Here is a 19,215-nt window from a genome sequence, read left to right on the forward strand (position 1 = left end):
GGGTTCAGACTCACAAGGAAACACTCTTCCTTGAGTGAGAGTCAGAGGCACAGGCAAGAGCAGGGCTGTTCTCTGGAAACTTCAGAAAATAGAACTGTAGGAGACAGACTGTAAAATAAGCTGATTGGAAAGGATTAAGACAATTGATGTATCTGAGTGATGAATATTATATCATATTACCTTTCTACTTTCATATTTGTTTGAAAATTTTTGTAATACCCCTAAAAGGCTTAAGGTAGTAGAGGGACTCTATTGCCATCCAAGCTATCCTTTTCAGACATATAGGGTCTCAAAAATTAGCTTTCTGTGCCTTCTTTCTTAAGAAACTCTTTGAGGATATGCTCTAGCAAAGAAGGGGCAAAACAAGAAAGAGAATGACCTGAACCTGAAATTTGGGAACAGAACTCGACACTGGAGAGGGTGGAAGAAATTCCCAGAATGATAGCTATTCATCAGGTCTGGGGAACACATGCCCCCAAAATGAAATGGACAGAAGACTACTGTGTTTGATTATGCCAAGGAGAAATCTTTCTAATCCAGTAGAAAATTCTAGGAATGATTTATAGTTACCTACAAAGAGAATAAAATGAAAAATTGGAGCAATAATCAACTCCAGGAAAAACGAAAAGTTACGGAAGAAAGTAGATATAATCATAATTTGTGTGGTGTCATCATTTATAGTATTTACATGGTCATAGTAATTTAACGTTGAATGCTGATTTAACCAGCATGGGAGAGTGGAGAGAGAGAAGCCTGGCAGTGTGTATAAGATCGGTGGTGTAACAGAGAAATCCGTATCCCTACATCCTTATGGATTAATCGATAATACTTAAAATTGAAAGCAAAAAAACAGCAGCGTAAGAAGGTGCTTGAGAAGTATAGAGGTAAATACCAGAAGAAACAGTCCAAAAGGTTGGAAAGCAGAGTATTTGCGTGTGGGGCGAGGGTAGCATTAAGGAGGTAGTGGCGTTTAAGTGGCCACAGTATTAAGTACATTACATGATATGTTGGCAGTTGACTGATGGCAGAGAAAAGCGCCTCTGTGTGCGTGTGGATGCTGGTCCGGTGGCACATCCGTGGTGAGTGCCCGCGGGTGTCCTCGGGAAGCACTAGACAGCCCCCTTGACCTCAAGAGAGAGGCTCCAGGAAGCTGTGTGGCCAGCAAATGGCAGAGTGGAGCTGAAATCGCGGACCTCCAGCCCCAAGTTGGTGTGTGGGAACCTCTGGTCGCCAGTTCGAAGGGGAGGCCTCCGCCACGTCTTGTTCCCCGGCTCACCAAGTATCTCCCGATTCCAACGCAAGACCACGTACGGGATGGAGAAAGCCCCAGTGGTGAGGGGAACAGGTACACTGGCGAGTCCGTGCACTGCTGAGCCCGGGACCCGCGTGGCTGGGGCTCCCCAAGCTGGGAACACTGGGGATCTTGTGGAATGGCATTTCTGGGAGGAGGGGGGGAGGCCTGCGATCCTGCAGTTCTCACAGGCTCCCGGGTGATCCTGATGCTGGTCCATGGGCCACACCTCAAAAAGCCAGCACCGCGAGGCAGAAGCTCCAAACGCCTGTCAGCGGACAGATGGAGCGTGAGGGGTGGCTGCACAAAGGCCATAGGACGGATGCCGTACTGAGAGGTGCCACGATGCGGGTGGACCTTGAAAACCTTCTCCACGAAAGAAGCCGCAAGTCCACATATTCTACGATTCTGTTCGTACGAAGCATCCAGAACAGGCAAATCCAGAGACAGAAAGTGGATGCGTGGCCGTCAGGGGCTGGGGACGGAGGGGGTGGGGCGCGGCCAAGGAGTAGGGGGTTCCTCTTCGGGGTGATGAAAATGTTCTGGAATAGGCAGTGGTGGTGGTCGCATAACACGGTGAATTTTGTGTGTGTTTTAGCACAAGAGGGAAGGACCTAGGTCGGCCTAGGATCTCCTTAGTCGCGGTGCTCTCTAGCTCTCTGAGTCGAAGGGTTAGGAGAGGATAAGCAAGGAGGCAAGATCCTCGGAGAGAAGCCTTGCTAAACTTCCCCAGAGGAAAAGTGCTCCATCCTTCCAATGGGGAGAGTGGCCGGGAAACGCCAATGCCTGAGGAGGTGTCCGTGAGTGCTCCCCGCCCGCCCGTCGATCCCGCCAGTGGCCTCTACGGAGTCCCCTTCTTTGTCAGCGTCCTTGAGGGCAGATAGGGCCAGGAGCTCACAGGCTGACAGACTCTCACGAGGAACAGGAGATGATGAGGCAGGTCCTACTGGGGACCAAGCCGCAACGTCCCCAGGGGACGTTGGGGACCAGGGGTGCAGGGCGGTGTGTGCCAAGATGCGGGGCCTGGAGCCACGTCACTTAGCAGCTTGGCGATGGAGGACGCCAGCAGGCCGCCTCCCCGAGAGGCTCTTCCCTCGCTTCTGAATCCCGACAGGACACTGTGCTCTCGGCCAAGTGAAGGGCTGCGGCCGCCGGGCGGGGAGCTCGTCTGTCCACGCTGTTGGTGCAACGGCGTTTGCTCACTTCCTGTCTCTGGGTCACCTTTCGGTGATTCTGGTAATATTTCAAACTTTTCGCTATGATGTTGGCGATGGGATGGGATCTGCAGTGATCTAATCGCTCAGAGGATGGCTAGCATGTTTTAGCAATAAGGTATTTTTACTTGTGTCTCAAGATTGAGACATGATGCTATTGCACACTTTATAGGCTCCAGGTGGTGTGAACGTAACTCATACGCATGGTGGGAAACCGGAAAATTCACGCGACTCCCTCTATTACAACGCCACCTTTATCGGGATGGTCCATGTGGAACCACGGTGTCCCCGAGGTGCGTCTGCAGAGCAAACATGATCACTGACGAGGCTAGAGACAACAGGGAAGGTCATCATCCCGGCTTCAGACAAACCGTGCACGGAGGGGCGAGGTAGCAGGCGTGTGTCCACAGGCAGCAGATTCAGACCCGGAACCCAGGCAGAGTGGCCCGGGCTGGCCTCCCCCAGGGCGGCTGCAGGGCCGGGAGGTCTGGGTTCAAATCCTGAGAGTGCACTTAGCTTTTGGGGCCTCTGTCTCATTTCTTTGGACTCCACTGGGGACCTGGGGGGGGGGGGGTTAGGGCAGGTGCTCCCAGAAATTGTGCGCAAAGCTGCCTTCGAGTGCGTGTTCCTTTTCCCGAGGAACGGTCAGCATTTTGGGGGGCGTCCACAGCCCGACAATTCCTAACGGACGGGGCTGAGTGGCCCAAAGATTTGAGATTCAGAGAAATCAAGTTCTGTTACAGGCAACAGACGTCACACGTGCATAGTTGAATCAACTGAATAGAAGACATTTCTTTGCGCACCACTTGTGGTCCTTCCACAGGAAGGAGGTGCGGGCGGTTAGACAGATAAAAACGTGGGGGCAGCACATCTCATGGCTCAGCGGGAACTTAAAGAATTTGCAGATAATTGCAACTCTGCTAGAAACATTTAGATTCTTAGGTGCTTCATGTTAAAAACGTTCAGGGCATTTTTCTGTTCCCAGAATTTGATTCATAAAAAGTCAAGCCCGTGTGTAATTAGCTTCACAATTCATACTCACCTTTTATGGTTTGTAAACACGATTAGGAAATTCCTGAGCCTTGGAGAGGGTTGAACGTGGCCGTGTATCTGTGGGCCGCGTATCTGTGGAAACACTGTCGTTTATTTCGGCCTCGGGGAGCTTGCATGGGTAACTTCCAATGCCAGCTTTTTGCTACAACTTGCAGACATTCTCCCTCATCTGGAATCAAACAGGGTTCTCTGGGGGCACCGCTGGGTACTAATGACCGACCGCCCTTGGTCCACCGGGCTCGGGGCTCTCGGCGCTGGATGCAAGGGCACGACCTCCCAATCTTGTCCACACGGGGGGTGGGGGGGGGCATCGCTCGGCGAACCTGCAGAAAACCACTGATGTGCCCGATCCTAGAGAGTGTGACATCCCTGGTCTGGCATGTGGCCGGGGCTGTGGAGGCTGAGAGAGGTCCTGGGGGATTCTAAGGCGCAGGGATGCGGCGTGCCGCGGGTGTAGGAGGGAAGGCTGGCTCTGAGTCCCAGGGCCGGGGCTCCGAGCTGAGCCTTGGCCTCTGGCCTTTCCATCAGAGCAAGAAGACGGGAGTGGATGAGCTCGCTGACATGTCTGGAGGTGCAGGTGCACAGGGTGGGGACAGACACCTGGAGCTCGTGGAAGAAAGATGGGCTGCGTTGCTGCAGAGGAGAGAGGGGAGAGGGCAGAGGACCCCGTCACTACCCTGGCCCTGGATGAACTCGTCAGACGGAGGGGACCTGGCCCCAGGAGTGAGGCTGGGGCAGGGGGCCGGGATGCCGTGGGCGAGCGTGCGGGGCAGCCCCCCCCCCCCCCCCCCCAGGTGCCAGTAAGCTTCACCTGGAAGAGAAGGGGTGACGGTCTGCGGGACGGGGGCCTCGGGGATGCGGGGACAGGACGTGAGGCCACACACGTGCCCCCACGCTCACGTGAGAGACCCCTCCTAGTGCGTACCCCTGGGGTCTCAGAGCCTTTCCCAGCCCGGAGCAGCCGTGCTAACGGAGGGCTGCAAACCACCGTACTGAGGGAAAGGCCCGGATCGGACTCCGGTCTCCTGCCTGACTCTTAAATTCGGGCACCGAACCAGAGACCCCACGGTGGGGTCTCCAGGCTTATGCCAAGCATCTTGCAGACACTGTCTCGTTTCGTCGCCCAGCTGGTCTGGTGTAAGCGTTAACAGCCCCATTTTGCAGCTCTAGAAACGGAGGCACAGGGAGGTTATGTAATTTGCCCAAGGTCACACGGCGAGTGTCAGAGCTGGGTTCAAACAAGGTTGGTGCGACTCCAGGACTTGGGTGCCCAAGCGAGTCACAGCCCACCTTGTTGGACATGTGGGGGCAGGGGGCGCCGGGCCAGGAGAGACCCGGGTCAGCCTCCCGGTTCCTTCCTCGATCCCGACGACCTTTGCTGCCCACCCTTGTCCGTCTCCTGGAGCTCTGGTGAGTATTGACAGTAATGAAAAAAATGAGACGTCACAGGGTGTCCTGTCTCCCGCGGGGACCCCCGGGACGGAGGGGTGGCTGAGACCCAAAAGGGGGCACGTGGTGAGGCCTCCCGGGGGCAATAATCGGTGGGAGAGGGGTGAACTGGAAGTGACCCCGAGCTTTCTCGTCCACACCCTACTTTTCTTCCAAGATGCTTCCTCTTTCCAGACTGTCCCGCCCCGCTCCCCCCCTTCCCCTGCCGACGACTCCTATGTTACCACTGGTCGGGGCCGCCCTCCTTTGCCCCGGCTGTAGTTAGCTGCTGGTCTGTCTGCACGAGTGATTGGAGAGTCAAGGCCTCTCCCGTGCGGCTTTCTGATCGGTCGCCTTCCGCCAGAGGGACCCGCGTGTGGTGCCCAGGTGCCTGTGGCGGGAGGTCGGGCGCTGGCCGGCCTGAACGGGTGTGAAGGGTGCGCGTCTGAGTCAAATAGAGCGGGAAGTTAGAAGCCCCTCCCAGACGCCGAGGGCTCTCCAAGCAGCAGGACGGCCGTGGTCCTTTGATTTTAAACATGACTCATGACTATGCCACTAACGCACCAACATGCTTCCACTGGAAAAAAATTAGAATATTACAGACAAAGCGAGAATTCCTTCTGACCGCCGGGCCCGCTGCAGAGCCACCGCTGAGCGGGTGAGCGGGCGCGTTCTGGCTGGCACCGAAGCCTGTCCCCATTCCCACCACGACGTGAGCGGGTCCGCGGGCTCGCATGACTTCATCGTTCAGCCAGCCGGCCCTGGCTGGCCACCAAGCCTCCCCAACCTCGTCCCGTAAAACACTAGATGCAAAACGCCCCGCGTGAGCTTAGGACTCCTCTCCAGGCCACTGTGGCCGCCCGCTTGGCGGCTGTCCAGCCGTGGGACGGGAGGGGTCCGGGCTGCCATGGGAGCCCCGCCCCTGACCTGAGTCGTGCAGATGTCCCCTTCTGCGGGGAGGAGGACGCCGGGGCAGTGGGCTGGACCAGGTAGCGGGATAACGGCACTCGCCTCCGCGCGTGGACTTGAGGGCAAGTGAGAGACTGTGTGTGAGGGGGGTCCGGGGCCACGGGAGGCAGGAGGGAAAATCACAACAGGAAGATTTCAGTCGTCGGCCTCGAGAACCATCTCGGGCGTTATTCCTCCGGGACCGCTACGCTAAGGGGAATGATGTAACGGCAGAGGCATTTCGCTTCCCAGACGGAAATTACACGGTGTGATTGCGCCTGCCCCTCGGTGGTGCCTTTGGGAGGATCCTGTGGTCAGAATGGACCCGGGCCCCGCGAGACGCGATGGTGGAGGCTGCTGTCTGCCGGAGGGCAGTGTGTGGGGGTGGGAGTTTCTTTTTCAGACCGCATGCAATTGCACGAAATGACCAGTCTCTGGATGGAATTCAAGCCCCGGAACCTCTGTGTTTGTGTTTGGGGCCGACCCTGGGGCCCCGATGGGCAGCGGAGTCCGGGGGTGCCCTCCTGGCTCCTGCTCGGCCGGCAGGCGCGGGAGGGGAACCTTGTCATTAGGCCCCTGGCGAGAAGCCGCGGCTCCAGGACTCTGTGTGTGCCCTGGTCCCCGGTACTCTCTGCCCTTCGTCTGTCTGAGGTCTCTCTTCACACACTGGTGACAGCACCTGCTGCACCCTCCCTGGTCCCCCCCCCCCCACCAGCAGACACTCCCCTCCTTGTCCCCAGACGGGCATTTTCCCGGGGCCCTGAGGGGCACTTCAGGGTCGGTGCTCGGGGGCCTCCGGTCTCACTGACACAACGGCCGCCTTCGCTGCTGCCAAACGCCGTGTCGGGGGACACGGGACAAATGACCACGCACGTCGAGTCTGTTCCTGTCACTCGTCTGGGGCGGAAGAGAAAAAATTCAGACCCAGGCACCTCTTTACTATCAGTAAAGAGCCAATATGTGCATGTCGTCGGGAAAAGTAAGGCGGGGCAGCAGGCCGAGGCGGTGGGAAATGACCTTACAAGGCAGGAGGCACAGTCGGGGTTGAATTATTTCCTTATCCTGCTTTGTTTCACGAGATACAGTAGAGAGGGGCTAGGCTCCTGAATTTTCCACTTTCTTTCATTGATTAATTAATTTGACAGCCAAAAGGCCTTTAAACACCTGGCTCAGGGGCTGTGCACTCAGAGCGCTCGCAGGCCAGAGGGGTAAAGCCCAAAGCCGAGGAATGCACGTGAACTTTGTAAATAAATGCCGAGAAATCATCTCACCAGGGAGGTGAGCAGGGATTCTGGAGGCGGTCAGGTCTGACTGCCCTCGTGCAGAGGTGAGGCCTGAGAGTGTGTGCGTGTGTGCGTGTGCATGCTGTGAATAGATCCGGAGAGATTTTTGAAAAGATGCTTTCAGGAACAAGAAGAGAACGTAAAACAAAAGACTATTGTTAATTGGAAGTGAACAATGTGATAGTGGAAAAAAAAAAACAACAAACCCAGCTCAATAGGAATCTTGGAAGGTGAAGTTGAGGGAAACGGAAAGGAAGACACGATCAAAGAAATAATTTATTTTTTATTTTTTATTTTTTTAAAATTTTTTTTTAACATTTATTTATTTTGAGACAGAGAGAGACAGAGCATGAACAGGGGAGGGGCAGAGAGAGAGGGAGACACAGAACCGGAAGCAGGCTTCAGGATCTGAGCCATCAGCCCAGAGCCCGACGCGGGGCTCAAACTCACGGAACGTGAGATTGTGACCTGAGCCGAAGTCGGACGCTTAACCGACTGAGCCACCCAGGCGCCCCGATCAAAGAAATAATTTAACAAAAATCTCCGGAACGAAAGGACGTCAGTTTGCTAAGCTTAACACACACACAAAACTAAACATTCGATTCGAAAATCTCAGAACCCTGGGGACAAGCCTGTCAATTTCCAGAGAGGAAAATACAGCAGGTTCCCTTAAAACTAACCCAGAGCAAGAACGGACTTAGAGTTTTGATAAAAACACTGGATATTAAAAGACAGAGGAGAAAATTCTCTCACGTTTCTGAGGGAAAGCGGTTTTCAGCGTAGAGTTCTTCACTCGGCCACACTGCTCATTGAGGAGGGGTGTCGTGTGAGGACATCTTTGGTGCTGGGGCTCCTGGCTCAGTGGGTTCAGCGTCCGACTTCGGCTCAGGTCGCAGTTCCTGGGTTTGAGCCCCGCATCGGGCTCTGTGCTGACAGCTCACAGCCTGGAGCCTGCTTTGGAATCTATGTCTCTCTCTCTCTCTCTCTGCCTCTCCTCCGCTGTCTCTCAAAAATAAATAAACATTAAAAAAATTTTTTTAGGGGCACCTGGGTGACTCTGTCTGCTAAGCATCCAACTTTGGCTCAGGTCATGATCTCATGGGTCGTGGGTTCAAGCCCCACATTGGGCTCTGTGCCGACAGCGCGGAGCCTGGAGCCTGCTTCGGATTCTGTGTCTCCCTCTCTCTCTGCCCCTCCCCTGCTCAGGCTCTCATTCTCTCTCTCTAAAATAAAAGGGTAAAGAAAAGACGTTTTTGGTGCTTTGTGGGACTGATTTTACACTGAGTTATTTGGGGTACGTATGTGTTCATCTGCAGGCATATACTTTTCCCCTTATGAACCTTCCTTGCCTGGATTTGGTGTCAAAGTTGTCACAATATGCGCGTATTTGTAAACGACCCTGCCACCCGCCAGCCAACCCCCCCAGCCCCCAAGCTGGAAAGCTGAAAGTCATACTGGCTTTTCCCTCTCCCTCCCTCCTCCTTCAGCCAGGCTTTGTTGAGCACCTACTATGTGCGAGGCAGGGGTGAACAGGGCAGTGGACACATTCTTGCTCCCTCAGCTCGTGTTCTAGTCGGGGACGGACCCGATCGAAAGCTGTGGGGAGAGGTGAGAAGAGACGCGCAGAAGGGGCTGTGAACTGCCCGGAGACGCCATTGATGCGGGCGGACGGGAAAGGCCTTCTCACCTGGCGGCGGGAATCAGAGGTGGGGAGGCAGCGAGGGGCACGTCCTGTGGGTAGGCGCCTGGCAGGTTCTCCGGGACGAAGGGCCGGCATCTGCAAAGACCCCACGGCGGGAGCAGGTGTGGTCCGTTGGGCTGAGCAGCTGGAATAGAGTGGGCTCGCGGAGGGGACGCACGTGCTGGGACGCCAGGCCCCATGACACCTTGACCATTTCCGGTTGAGGCCACGGTGAGCGCGGTGGAAAGTTAGCGAGGGTTTTCATCAGAGGGGAGAGGTGGCTGAGGTCATCTGGGGGCTGTGCTGCGGACGCACAGGAGAGGTAGCGGGGAAGCAGGGAGGCTGCGGGCTGGGATGGGGCGGTCCCCATGGAGGTGAGGACAGGGAGGCATTCGGCTACACTGGGGACCCCGTTCCCAGGTTGGGGAACAGCCAGAACAGCAGCGGGTGCTGGGGGGGGGAGCCCTGCCCATATGGGGACAGTTTATGTGTCGGGCGTGTGTAGGGGTTCAAGGGGAGCCAGCAGGTAGGCGGCTGGAGACGCAAGTCTGTTCCGGAGGAGGCCTGGGGTGGCCTGGAGATGGACCCACGTCATAGAGATGACAGTGAGCCAGCCCACTGACCGAGTCGGGAAGGAACTCAGCCCTGGGATTCTCAAATGTTCAGAGCTTTACAAGACATGGCAGCGGGGCCCAGGGATGAGCCACCAGGGTGGGAGGGACCAGAGAGTGGGGGCCCCTGGGCTGGAGGGGAGGGGCCGCGGGGGGGAGAGCTCGGTCTTGGGGGTGTCCCGGAGCTGGAGGGGAGGGGCCGCGGGAGGGAGAGCTCGGTAGTCGGGGGCCCCCGGAGGTGGAGGGGAGGGGCCGCGGGAGGCGGGGGAGAGCTCGGTCGTGGGGCCCCCGGAGCTGGAGGGGAGGGGCCGCGGGAGGGAGAGCTCGGTCCTGTCAGGTGCTGCCAGGAGCAAGTCCAGCGCAGACCCTATGGGGTCACTAGAACCAGCGAGGTGGAGACACTGGTCAGTTTGTCCCAGTGTAGTTACGGCAACAGAAGCCACATTGGCCTGGATTTAAGGGTGGGAGGAGAGGTTGGGGGCCGCGGGTGTAGACCACTGGTTCTAGTTCTCTGTTCCTGGGAGGCAGGAGTGTAGCGGTCAGTCTGGGAAGGTGGAGAAAAGCAGGTGTAACGGGGGAGAAGGGGGAGAGGCCGTGCTGAGCCCCCTGTGGAGGGTCTGTCAGTAGGGAGAGGACGTCGTGGGTGCTGTCCCTCCATGCTCATGACCCAGGTCTCACCCGGGATTCTGAACAACTTTCTTTGTTACAGCAAACCCCACACAAGGGGTGCCTGGGTGTCCCGGTCAGTTAAGCGTCCGGCTTCAGCTCAGGTCATGATCTCACGGTTTGTGGGTTCCTGCCCCGCGTCGGGCTCTGGACTGACGGCTCGGAGCCTGGGGCCCGCTTCGGAGTCTGTGTCTCCCTCTCTCTCTGACCCTCCCCCGCCCGTGCTCTGTCTGCCTCTGTCTCAAAAATAAATAAACATTAAAAAAAATTTTTTTTTAATGTTTAAAAGAAAACCCTGCACAACACGATTTTGTCACTTAATTCAGCAGAAGAGACCGCTATCTGGCGTCTTTAACAACAAAATGCAATGTGCCATAAAAGCACACGTTCCGGCCATGGAAACCAAAGCTTTCGTCCTCCCCATTGATGGACGGACCTGACAGAGAGGAGAAGAAAAGGACTCAGGAAAAGAATTCCATGGCACTCAGCGCGAAGGGAACTGAATAATTAGGGCAAAGGGGAAATTTTGAGAGGTCCGGGAGCCCAGAGGGACCCGCGTGCCAGCCCGTCAAGCCAGCGTCACTCGTTCATGACACAAAACTTTGGACCCGGCACCGACCTGGAAGGGGGATCAAAGTGCACATTCTACCCGGGATGTCACTGATGGACATAGCGATAAAAGCAAAACAAAACTCACCTCACTCCAAAACACACGGTTCGGCCTCTCCGCCCCCGGGGCTCTGGGGTGCGGGGTGGCTCAGCTTTCAGGTATTTCGTCCGAAAGGCTGTTTCCTCTCTCTTACGCCTGGAGCCTCACTCCTGCTCTGGTGCTCCGTGTGTGTGCAGGCCCCTTCGAAAACGGCACACACGCTCACTTTGCCACACTCAAAATATGCGAGGAAGCGCGGGGACCACGCGGTGGACGCCCCTGTGTCCCCCGCGAGGTAATAAAACATTTCAGACACAGTGGGGGCCCCGCTCCGAACAGCGGCCGCCTCCCGAGCAGGTTAAAACTAGACCCAGCGTGATGTGTATTTCTATCTTCTTTTCCTACGTCTGTCTGTAGCCCAGAGCAAACCACAGCACGACATCGCACGTTTTCAGCGTAGCAAACGCTATCACGCGGTGAGACTCGGTGCGTCCGTCAGCGCAACGAGGATAGAGAACGTCCAGTCCCCGCGGAGACTCCCCCCCCAGTCACCTGCTTGGAGCCACATGCTCCCCAACCCTGCTCCCCGGGAGCCGCTGGTCCGTTCTGCTCCCTCTTAACTTTTTTACTTGCAGAATGTCGGATAAATGGAGTGATGCGGTACGTAGCCTTTTGAGACTGGCTTGTTCACTCAGCAGGATCCCCTTGAGATCTGTCCGGATATGTTCTTTCTCCCGGCTGAACGGTATTTCGCCGCACGGCCGGCTGGCTGTTTACACCCTCACCCGTGGAGGGACGCGGGGATGTTGCTGGCTTGGGGCCGTTATTAATGACATTGCTACGAACATTGACACTCAGGCTGATGCGTGAACGTGCTGTCTCTTCTCCAGGATGATGCATGTTTGACTTTATAAGCCAGACCGTTTCTACGTCTAGGCTGCTCTAAACTCCCAGCAATAGTGTGGGAGAGACCCAGGGGCGACGTGCCCTCGCCAGCACCGGGCCAGAACCTTTTTCTAAATTCTTATTTCAAGACAAATGTAATCGAAAGCCAACCTTTTTTATCTTTGCCACAGACAAGTGGCTTTGAAAGCATATGGAGGCCATAGATGACATCCACCCTGTGCTTTCACATTTTTTTTAATGTCTATTTATCTTTGAGAGAGGAAGACAGAGCACAAGCGGGGGAGGGGCAGAGAGAGAGGGAGACACAGACTGTGAAACAGGCTCCAGGCTCTGAGCTGTCAGCACAGAGCCCGACGCGGGGCTCGAACCCATGGACCGTGAGATCACGACCTGAGATGAAGTCAGTTGCTTAACGGGCTGAGCCAGCCAGGCGTCCTCAGCTCTAAATATTTTTTTTTTTCAACGTTTTTTTTTTTTTTTTATTTATTTTTGGGACAGAGAGAGACAGAGCATGAACGGGGGAGGGGCAGAGAGAGAGGGAGACACAGAATCGGAAACAGGCTCCAGGCTCTGAGCCATCAGCCCAGAGCCTGACGCGGGGCTCGAACTCACGGACCGCGAGATCGTGACCTGGCTGAAGTCGGACGCTTAACCGACTGCGCCACCCAGGCGCCCCTCTAAATATTTTTAAGAGAATCCTAGTCTTGGCCCCCAGTGATGCTAGTCTGTACGGGCATCCAGAGCCGCGATGGCCTGTGAAGATGTTACCCTTGCCTCATATTCTCATTATCACCCAGCTCTTCTCATAGAACATCGATAGGTGTGCTTTCGGAGGCTGTTTTGCAAAGTCGTTTTCCTCGATAGATGGTTTCGTAAATGAACAAGTGTGCTGGGGAGGCGGCCTGCAGGGCTCAGCATGAACAGCGTTCTGTAAATTCTGATGTGGTTGCAGCTGGGTTTATGGGATTGAAAAACCGTTACTACATTTGTGTAATCTCTAGAGTCTGATTCTGGCCATCGCATCCGCCGCCTAACGGTATCTAAGGGAATTCTCATCTCTGTTTTCATCAACATCCCCATTTCGATGTCTTAGAAATTCACCCATAGGCTGGTACATTTTCAAAAATTTAAATTGCACACGAAGCCCATTATGTCTTACCAGAAAGTAGTAACTGCAAATTGAAACTGAGGTCAAACTGATATATCTCAGTTTTTAAAAAAATGTTGATTTATTTATTTTGAGGGGGGGGGCAGGGAGGGGCAGGGAGAGAGGGAGAGAGAGAATCCCAAGCAGGTTCCGTGCTGTCAGCACAGAGCCCGACGTGGGGCTCCATCTCAAGGACCATGAGATCATGACCTGAGCCAAAATCAAGAGTCAGACGCTTAACAGACTGACTGAGCCCCCCAGGTGCCCCACTGCCTTGGTGTTAAGATTAAAATTCTATTAGGGGTGCCTGGGGGGGCTCAGTCGGTTGAGCGTCCGACTTCGGCTCAGGTCACGATCTCGCAGTTTTTGGGTTCGAGCCCCGCGTCGGGCTCTGTGCTGACAGCTCAGAGCCTGGAGCCTGCTTCCGATTCTGTGTCTCCCTCTCTCTCTGCCCCTCCCCCGCTCACGCTCTGTCTCTCTCTCTCTCCTTCAAAAAAAAAACACAAAAAACAAAAAACGTTAAAAGGATTAAAATTCTATTAAGTTATTCAGATGGGGATAAAAGTTGCATTACACAATTACAGATGATATATCATTATGACCAAATATTCCAAAATAATTTTAATTTTGTGTATATCAGTAAAAACATATTTTTAGTTAGGGAACTATTTATTTTTATCTTCAAGAAATATATCCTAATGTTTGAATCCATATCTTGAGGAACATCATTTTTAAAAAGCCCCAAGGGGAAAAAATGCAGAACAGATCCTGAGGGGGTAGGTTACTCCAAGCAGCCACATAGAGATATGACGTTTGACACCTTCCATTTTTCGGTAAGTTACCAATACAAGATATAAATTGATACCTCCTTTTCATTACTTCGTTTATTATCATGCGATGTTAACAGGCTAAAATTATAAGCTTTTTTGGGGGCTCCTGGGTGGCTCAGTCGGTTAAGCATCCGACTTCGGCTCAGGTCATGATCTCACTGTTCGTGGGTTTAAGCCCCGTGTCGGGCTCTGTGCTGACAGCTCGGAGCCTGAAGCCTGCTTCAGATTCCGTGTCTCCCTCTCTCTCTGCCCCTCCCCTGCTCGCACTCTGTCTCTCTCCCTCTGTCTCAAAAATAAATAAACATTAAAAAAAATTTTTTTTAAGCTTTAAGCTTTTTGTAAGTGGGAGTTTGATAAAAAAAACAACAGAGTTTTCTGTTGGTAAATATATTTGCATTCGAAAATCGAACCTTTATGTTCAGCTTTTGGAAATAACTAAATAAAACTCATGAATACAAAAAGGGAAATAAGTTCATTAATTTATTAGATATTATCATCACGCTGTTCCTACGTGGTCAACATGTTTAGCGAAAGACAAATATCCCTGCTGCTAAAAACTAATTAGTCTAACAGCTGCCAGTGGGCACTGAATATCCATCAATCTGTCTTGTACGTCAAGGTTCCATATGAGCGTGCGCGGTCCGTTTCTAGGCTCTTTAATCTGGTGACCTACTTTTTCTGTCCCCATGCCAGTAGTGAGTGATGGCACCAATTACTATGACTTCGTAAGCCTTGAACTCTGATAGGGCAATTTCCTTCCATTACTCCCCGCAAATGTCTGAATTCTAGACCGCTTGTGAGACGAAGACTCCGTGGGGGGTTAACGGGAATCGAATGGGACTTGTTGATTGACTTGAGAGACGCGTGTCTCTTTACGGTGTTTGGTCTTCCCGTCCACGAATTGATATAATCCCTCCATCCACGTGGTTTATTTTCTCGTCGCAGTACTTACGTTCTAGGACTAAACTTCTAAAGTTTTTTTTTTCTCAACCACTTTGTTATGTTTTCGTTCGCTGATGGATTCTGACTAGCCTCCACTGCTGCCTGGCAAATCTTACTCAGCTCCGAAGTCTCAGCTCAAATGTCACCGCCTCCGTGAAGTCTTCCCCCATCGCTGCTGCAACTCAGAGCATTTTTCGGATACTGGTAAGAGCAAATCTTTCCCGACTGCTTCTCGGATGCCAGAGATCGTGTTAGCTCTCTGAGCGTTGACTCCTGCAACCTTCAAGGCAACTTTTTGGAATCAGTTGGTGTTACTACCCCCATTTAAGAAAAAATGAGCTTCATGTGATTTAAGAAAAAATGAGCTTCATGTGATAAGGCCGGGACACAGATCCAGGCAGCACGGCTCCGGGGTCCACCTGTACCCGGGTTGGGCCCCCTGGAAAGCCGTTGTGTTAACCTACCGAAATGGTTTCCTTGTCTCATTCGCACGTCCCGGAGCAAAGGCTCTGAGAGAGTGCACCGCACCAGCCACGTAGAAGGTGCTGGCTGGCAGACGGTGAGGAATAAAGCAGCCATTAAAGAAAGTCCACGCCAGTAAACACATAAAGGTACAGATTGTGGTGAGTGTGCAGGGTGTGGGGGTAGAGGGTTGGGGGTGGGGAAGGCAAGGGGGGAAATTCTGAGAAGGACAAAGCAGGAGGGTGCTGGCAGGAGGCTCACAGAGGCAGGAGGGGTCTGGGGGGGCCTCCTTAGGTGGGGGTCACGGGAAAAGTCACCGGCCTGACTTAGGATGTGTTGTTTTAGGTCCTGCTGTGCGTCCAGGCGGGAAAGGTTGGAAATGGAAATGCGTGTGGGGCTCCAGCACCAGGGCGGGATGAGACCCGGCCTGACCACTAAGGGGCAGGCTGGGGTTCAAGCCCAGGCTGGGTGCGACTCACCGACAGAAAGCTGCAGGATGAGACCGGACTGCGGAGGAGAAGGGAGGGAAGGAGGCAGTGAGGAGGCCTTACTGTCTGCACCTTGGTCTCCAGCGCCCCAGCCAGGGGCCCAGCACACAACAGGCGCTGAGTAAGTGTTTTCAGGAGACAGAATGTTTGAAGGGCCCTTCCACCGGAGACCCCCTGCCCCGCCGGCCGCCGTCCCCTCTGTAACTTGGCAACAGCAGCCTGGGTCAGGCGGGAGCGGCAGGCGGCTGGTGTCCGCTGGAGGGCGAAAGGCGCTCGGCCCTCGGGGACCTTTGCGCGGCCTCCTCAGCGATCGCTGCAGAGCGCGGGACGCGCTAGGTCGGGGAGGGCGCGCGGAGGGGGGGAGGGGTCCTGCGCCCAGCGCAGCGCGGACGCGGCCGGGAGGCCGGGGTGACCTGCGGGCGCAAGGCCGGCGGCGAGGAGGGCGCGGGGACGTCTCCGCCAGAGACGCCTCTGGAGTGCGGGAGGCAGGGGCGGGAGTAACCGGCAAAGGAGGGAGCGTCCGGGGCGTCAGTTCCGAGGGACCCAGGGGCTTGCGAGGACTTTGCGTCCGGGAGCCCCGCGGAGACCAGGAGGCTGCAGGTGGCTCTGGGGACGGGGGCTCACGCCAAAGCCGGCACCACGAACGACCCATCGCCCCTGGTCGGCAGCCCCGCGCGCGCCTCTGTCCTGGGCAGCGCAGGAAAGCCTTGGAGAGCCGGCGGGTGCCCGGGCCCAGGACGCTCCCGGGCGGGGTTGGCGGAGTTGGGGGCCGGCGCGCCCCACCGACCCCGCGCGGTGGCCCCGCCCCTGGGGCCGCGGGGAGGCCCCGCCACGGGGGCGGGGTTGGCCCTGCCCCCCCTCCCCTTCCCGCTGCGGCCCCTTCTTAAGCCCTCGGGTCGCTGGCTGCCGTCACTCGGCTCTCCCGCCGCCTCCCTCCTGCGTTATGGCCTCGGCGGCGCGCAGCTATGTCTCCAGGTTCAAGTCCTTCGTGATCTTGTTCCTCACCCCGCTCCTGCTGCTGCCACTCGTCATTCTGATGCCCGCCAAGGTCAGTTGCGTCTCCCCGCAGCCCCGCCGACCCCCTGCGCCCTGCGCGGGCCGCGGGCACCGACCCGGGAGCACAGAGCTGGAGCGCGGGGATCCCCGGGGGCGCACTCTGGCGGGAGCTCCGGGGGCCAGATGGGAGGCGCCCACAAACAATGTCGAGGGGCACGGAGACCCCAGAGCGCAGAAACCCGCAAGCCAGCTGGGACCCTGCCACACAGACTGTCCATGGGCTCAGCCCCTGGCTCGGAATCTCCCTCCACTTCACCCTCAAGTGTCGCCCGCACCCACGGGGAGCCTGGACGCCTGTGTCCCCCCACCCCCTCTTAGCAAATGAGGAATTCGCAGCTGTGGGGGGCTCCCGAGGCCAGTCAGGGAGGCACGCAAAACGATCACCCCTGAGTGGATCCCGAAGGGCTGTCTCTGCCGCTCCCTGGCCCTTCTCTGAGCCTCAGTTTCCCTCTCAGTGATGCACATTTCTTCCCTGCTCCGAGGCCGGGAAGCCGCCAGCTGAGAGGCTGGTCAGAGTTGGCCTGCGGCTCCGGGCAGGAGGCGGGCGCGTTCCCAGGCTCACGCCTTGGGTGGCACGACCCAGGGCTTCGGGGAAGCCGCGGCCCTTACCCGGCTGCCCAGCGCTCAGGGAGGGAGGCCTGGATGAATGGCCTTGGCCGCAGGGCGGGGGCGGGCCGGGAGCCCTGGCCGCTGGGCCGTGGAAGCCCGTTTGGCAGAGGCCCGAAGCCCTTTGAAGCCTTTTGTGGCTGCTGGCTGCTCCTTCCTCCATCCCTCTTTGAGCGCCTTCACTCTGAGCCCAGACAGGAAGCCTCCGGTTCCCCACCCCCACCAGGGGGCAGGTTCAGGGGAACAGAGGAGCTCTTTAGGGGGCGCCCCGGGGGCCAAGGAGGTAGGGGGGCTGGGCTGGGAGTTCGGGGAGCCCACCTGCGACAGATTTCACTTCCACCGCCGCCTTCTCTGTGCGACTTGACCCAAGAGCCCGCACTTTCTGGGCCTTGGTTTTCTCATCTCTACAGTGGGCGAGGAGGTGTGCTTCTGACGCTTTCGGACTTTGGGCACCAAAAGCAGACGATGCCAGTTCCTAGGATGGGGGAGGGAGGCCGGAAGGACCCTTGGGTGGGCTGCGCGTGACCCTGGACCGGCCAAGGGCCTCAGATCCAACCACGGGGGGCCCTTCAGTGCCGCACCAGCTGCGAGAAGCCGTATTTTCTCGTAGACGGCGAGGGAGCCAGGCAGGAAAGCTGGCGTTTCCTCTGTGCTGGCAGGGAGTGAAGTTCCTGGGAGGGTGACCGCAGCTTGGCTGACCTTCCTGCTCAGAGAGAGAGTGGCTGAGACCCCACACCCCCCCCCCCCGACACACACACACCTCCACACGCCCGCATGAGCGCACACAGGGGGACCCTCATGATGGGACCCTCAACTCGGGGTGTGTATGCACGTCAGCAACCTGCCCTGGGAGCGAGGATCAGGCGAGGAAGGGGAGACCCTCGTGAGAGGCATCCTACAGGCAGCCTTCCGTGCTGTCCCCTGCCCCCCCCCCGCCCCCAGCATCTGGACCCTGTGTCCTTGTTCCCTCCCATGTGCCTCTTGTTTTGGTCACCAGCAAAGAGCTCGCTGCCCCGCCCCCACAGCGCCCCCTTGTGCAAGGAACCCAGGTGCACCTGTCCGGGACAGGGCTTCCGGGAAGGCGGCGGGCGGTCGGTCAGCAGCAGCGTGGGCGGCCGTCCCGGTCCCCGAGCGTGCGGAAGCGGCTCCCAGGCAGCCACTCTCTGCTGGTGCCCGGCCCTCTCCCCGGCTTTGCTCTTTTTCCACCTTGATCCTTCCTGGCATCATCTCTGCTTCACTTCTTGGGAGTTTTCTCTGGGTCCTTTCCCGAGAAGGTTGCTCTTTAACAGAATAAACAATATGTTCATCCTATTGTTTGTTTTGTTAAAATTATTAAATAATTCTCTTTTTTAAGTTTTTTTTATGTTTATTTTTGAGAGAGAGAGAGAGAGAGCACGAGCAGGGAAGGGGCAGAGAGAGGGGGAGAGAATCCCAAGCAGGCTCCACAGTGGCAGCCCAGAGCCGGACGTGGGGCTCGAACCCACCAACCGCGAGATCACGACCTGAGCCGAAACTAAGGGTTGGATGCTCAACCGACTGAGCCACCCAGGTGCCCCAAAATTATTTAAAAATTCTTAATTGCAAGGTCTGTTACATATAATATGAACATGAAAACACTCTTAAGTGCCCTAACACACACCCACGCACAGATGTGCTCTCACCCACGTTTCCCCGTTAAGCACGGTGTCACAGACACCCTTGCTTGTTAATTAGTTTCATAATGAGCCATGGTTTTATTCACTCGTGCATCGGGCAGACGGCTGTTGACCCGCTGCGTGCTGGGCACTGCCCTGTGACTCCCACTGTCCACCTTTCTCTCGGAATTAAGCTCCCTTCCAGACGCATTCCCAGCAGGTTACATTTGGTGCCTCCAGGGACCGGGCCGTGAAGAGTGGTTACACGTGTCACGTTGCTGAGTTTAGATGACATGAGTCACACCCAGCCCTCTCTGCAC

At 56.1% G+C, this 19,215-nt stretch overlaps 2 protein-coding genes and 1 long non-coding RNA gene across 6 annotated transcripts in view; 2 read left to right on the plus strand and 1 right to left on the minus strand.

Annotated features, from left to right (window-relative positions):
* Window positions 1–15,002, plus strand: part of TEKT1 (tektin 1) — a 47,523-nt gene extending 32,521 nt beyond the window's left edge. Inside the window, exon 7 of the mRNA XM_058703071.1 lies at window positions 14,739–15,002. Coding sequence (XP_058559054.1) covers window positions 14,739–14,912 — 174 coding nt within the window. The 3' untranslated portion in view covers window positions 14,913–15,002. The remainder of the gene's footprint in view (window positions 1–14,738) is intronic.
* SLC13A5 (solute carrier family 13 member 5) overlaps window positions 1–19,215 on the plus strand; it is a 39,731-nt gene that overhangs the window by 3,682 nt on the left and 16,834 nt on the right. For 2 of the 4 annotated variants that reach the window (XM_058703058.1, XM_058703059.1), the window contains exon 1: window positions 16,324–16,647. The exons of 1 other annotated variant lie outside the window; for it this stretch is intronic. In XM_058703058.1, the coding sequence (XP_058559041.1) occupies window positions 16,543–16,647 (105 nt within the window). In that variant the 5' untranslated portion in view covers window positions 16,324–16,542. Of the gene's footprint in view, window positions 1–15,605; window positions 15,721–16,323; window positions 16,648–19,215 lie in introns of those variants that run through there. One more of the 4 variants, XM_058703061.1, reaches the window with a different exon arrangement.
* On the minus strand, window positions 14,169–15,432 carry LOC131497097 (uncharacterized). The gene is made up of 2 exons (XR_009254766.1): window positions 15,114–15,432; window positions 14,169–14,929 (listed from the first exon to the last, which is right to left on the minus strand). It is a non-coding gene; the product is annotated as an uncharacterized LOC131497097 (long non-coding RNA).

This window comes from Neofelis nebulosa, chromosome 16, assembly GCF_028018385.1.
Source record: "Neofelis nebulosa isolate mNeoNeb1 chromosome 16, mNeoNeb1.pri, whole genome shotgun sequence".
NCBI lineage: Eukaryota > Metazoa > Chordata > Mammalia > Carnivora > Felidae > Neofelis > Neofelis nebulosa.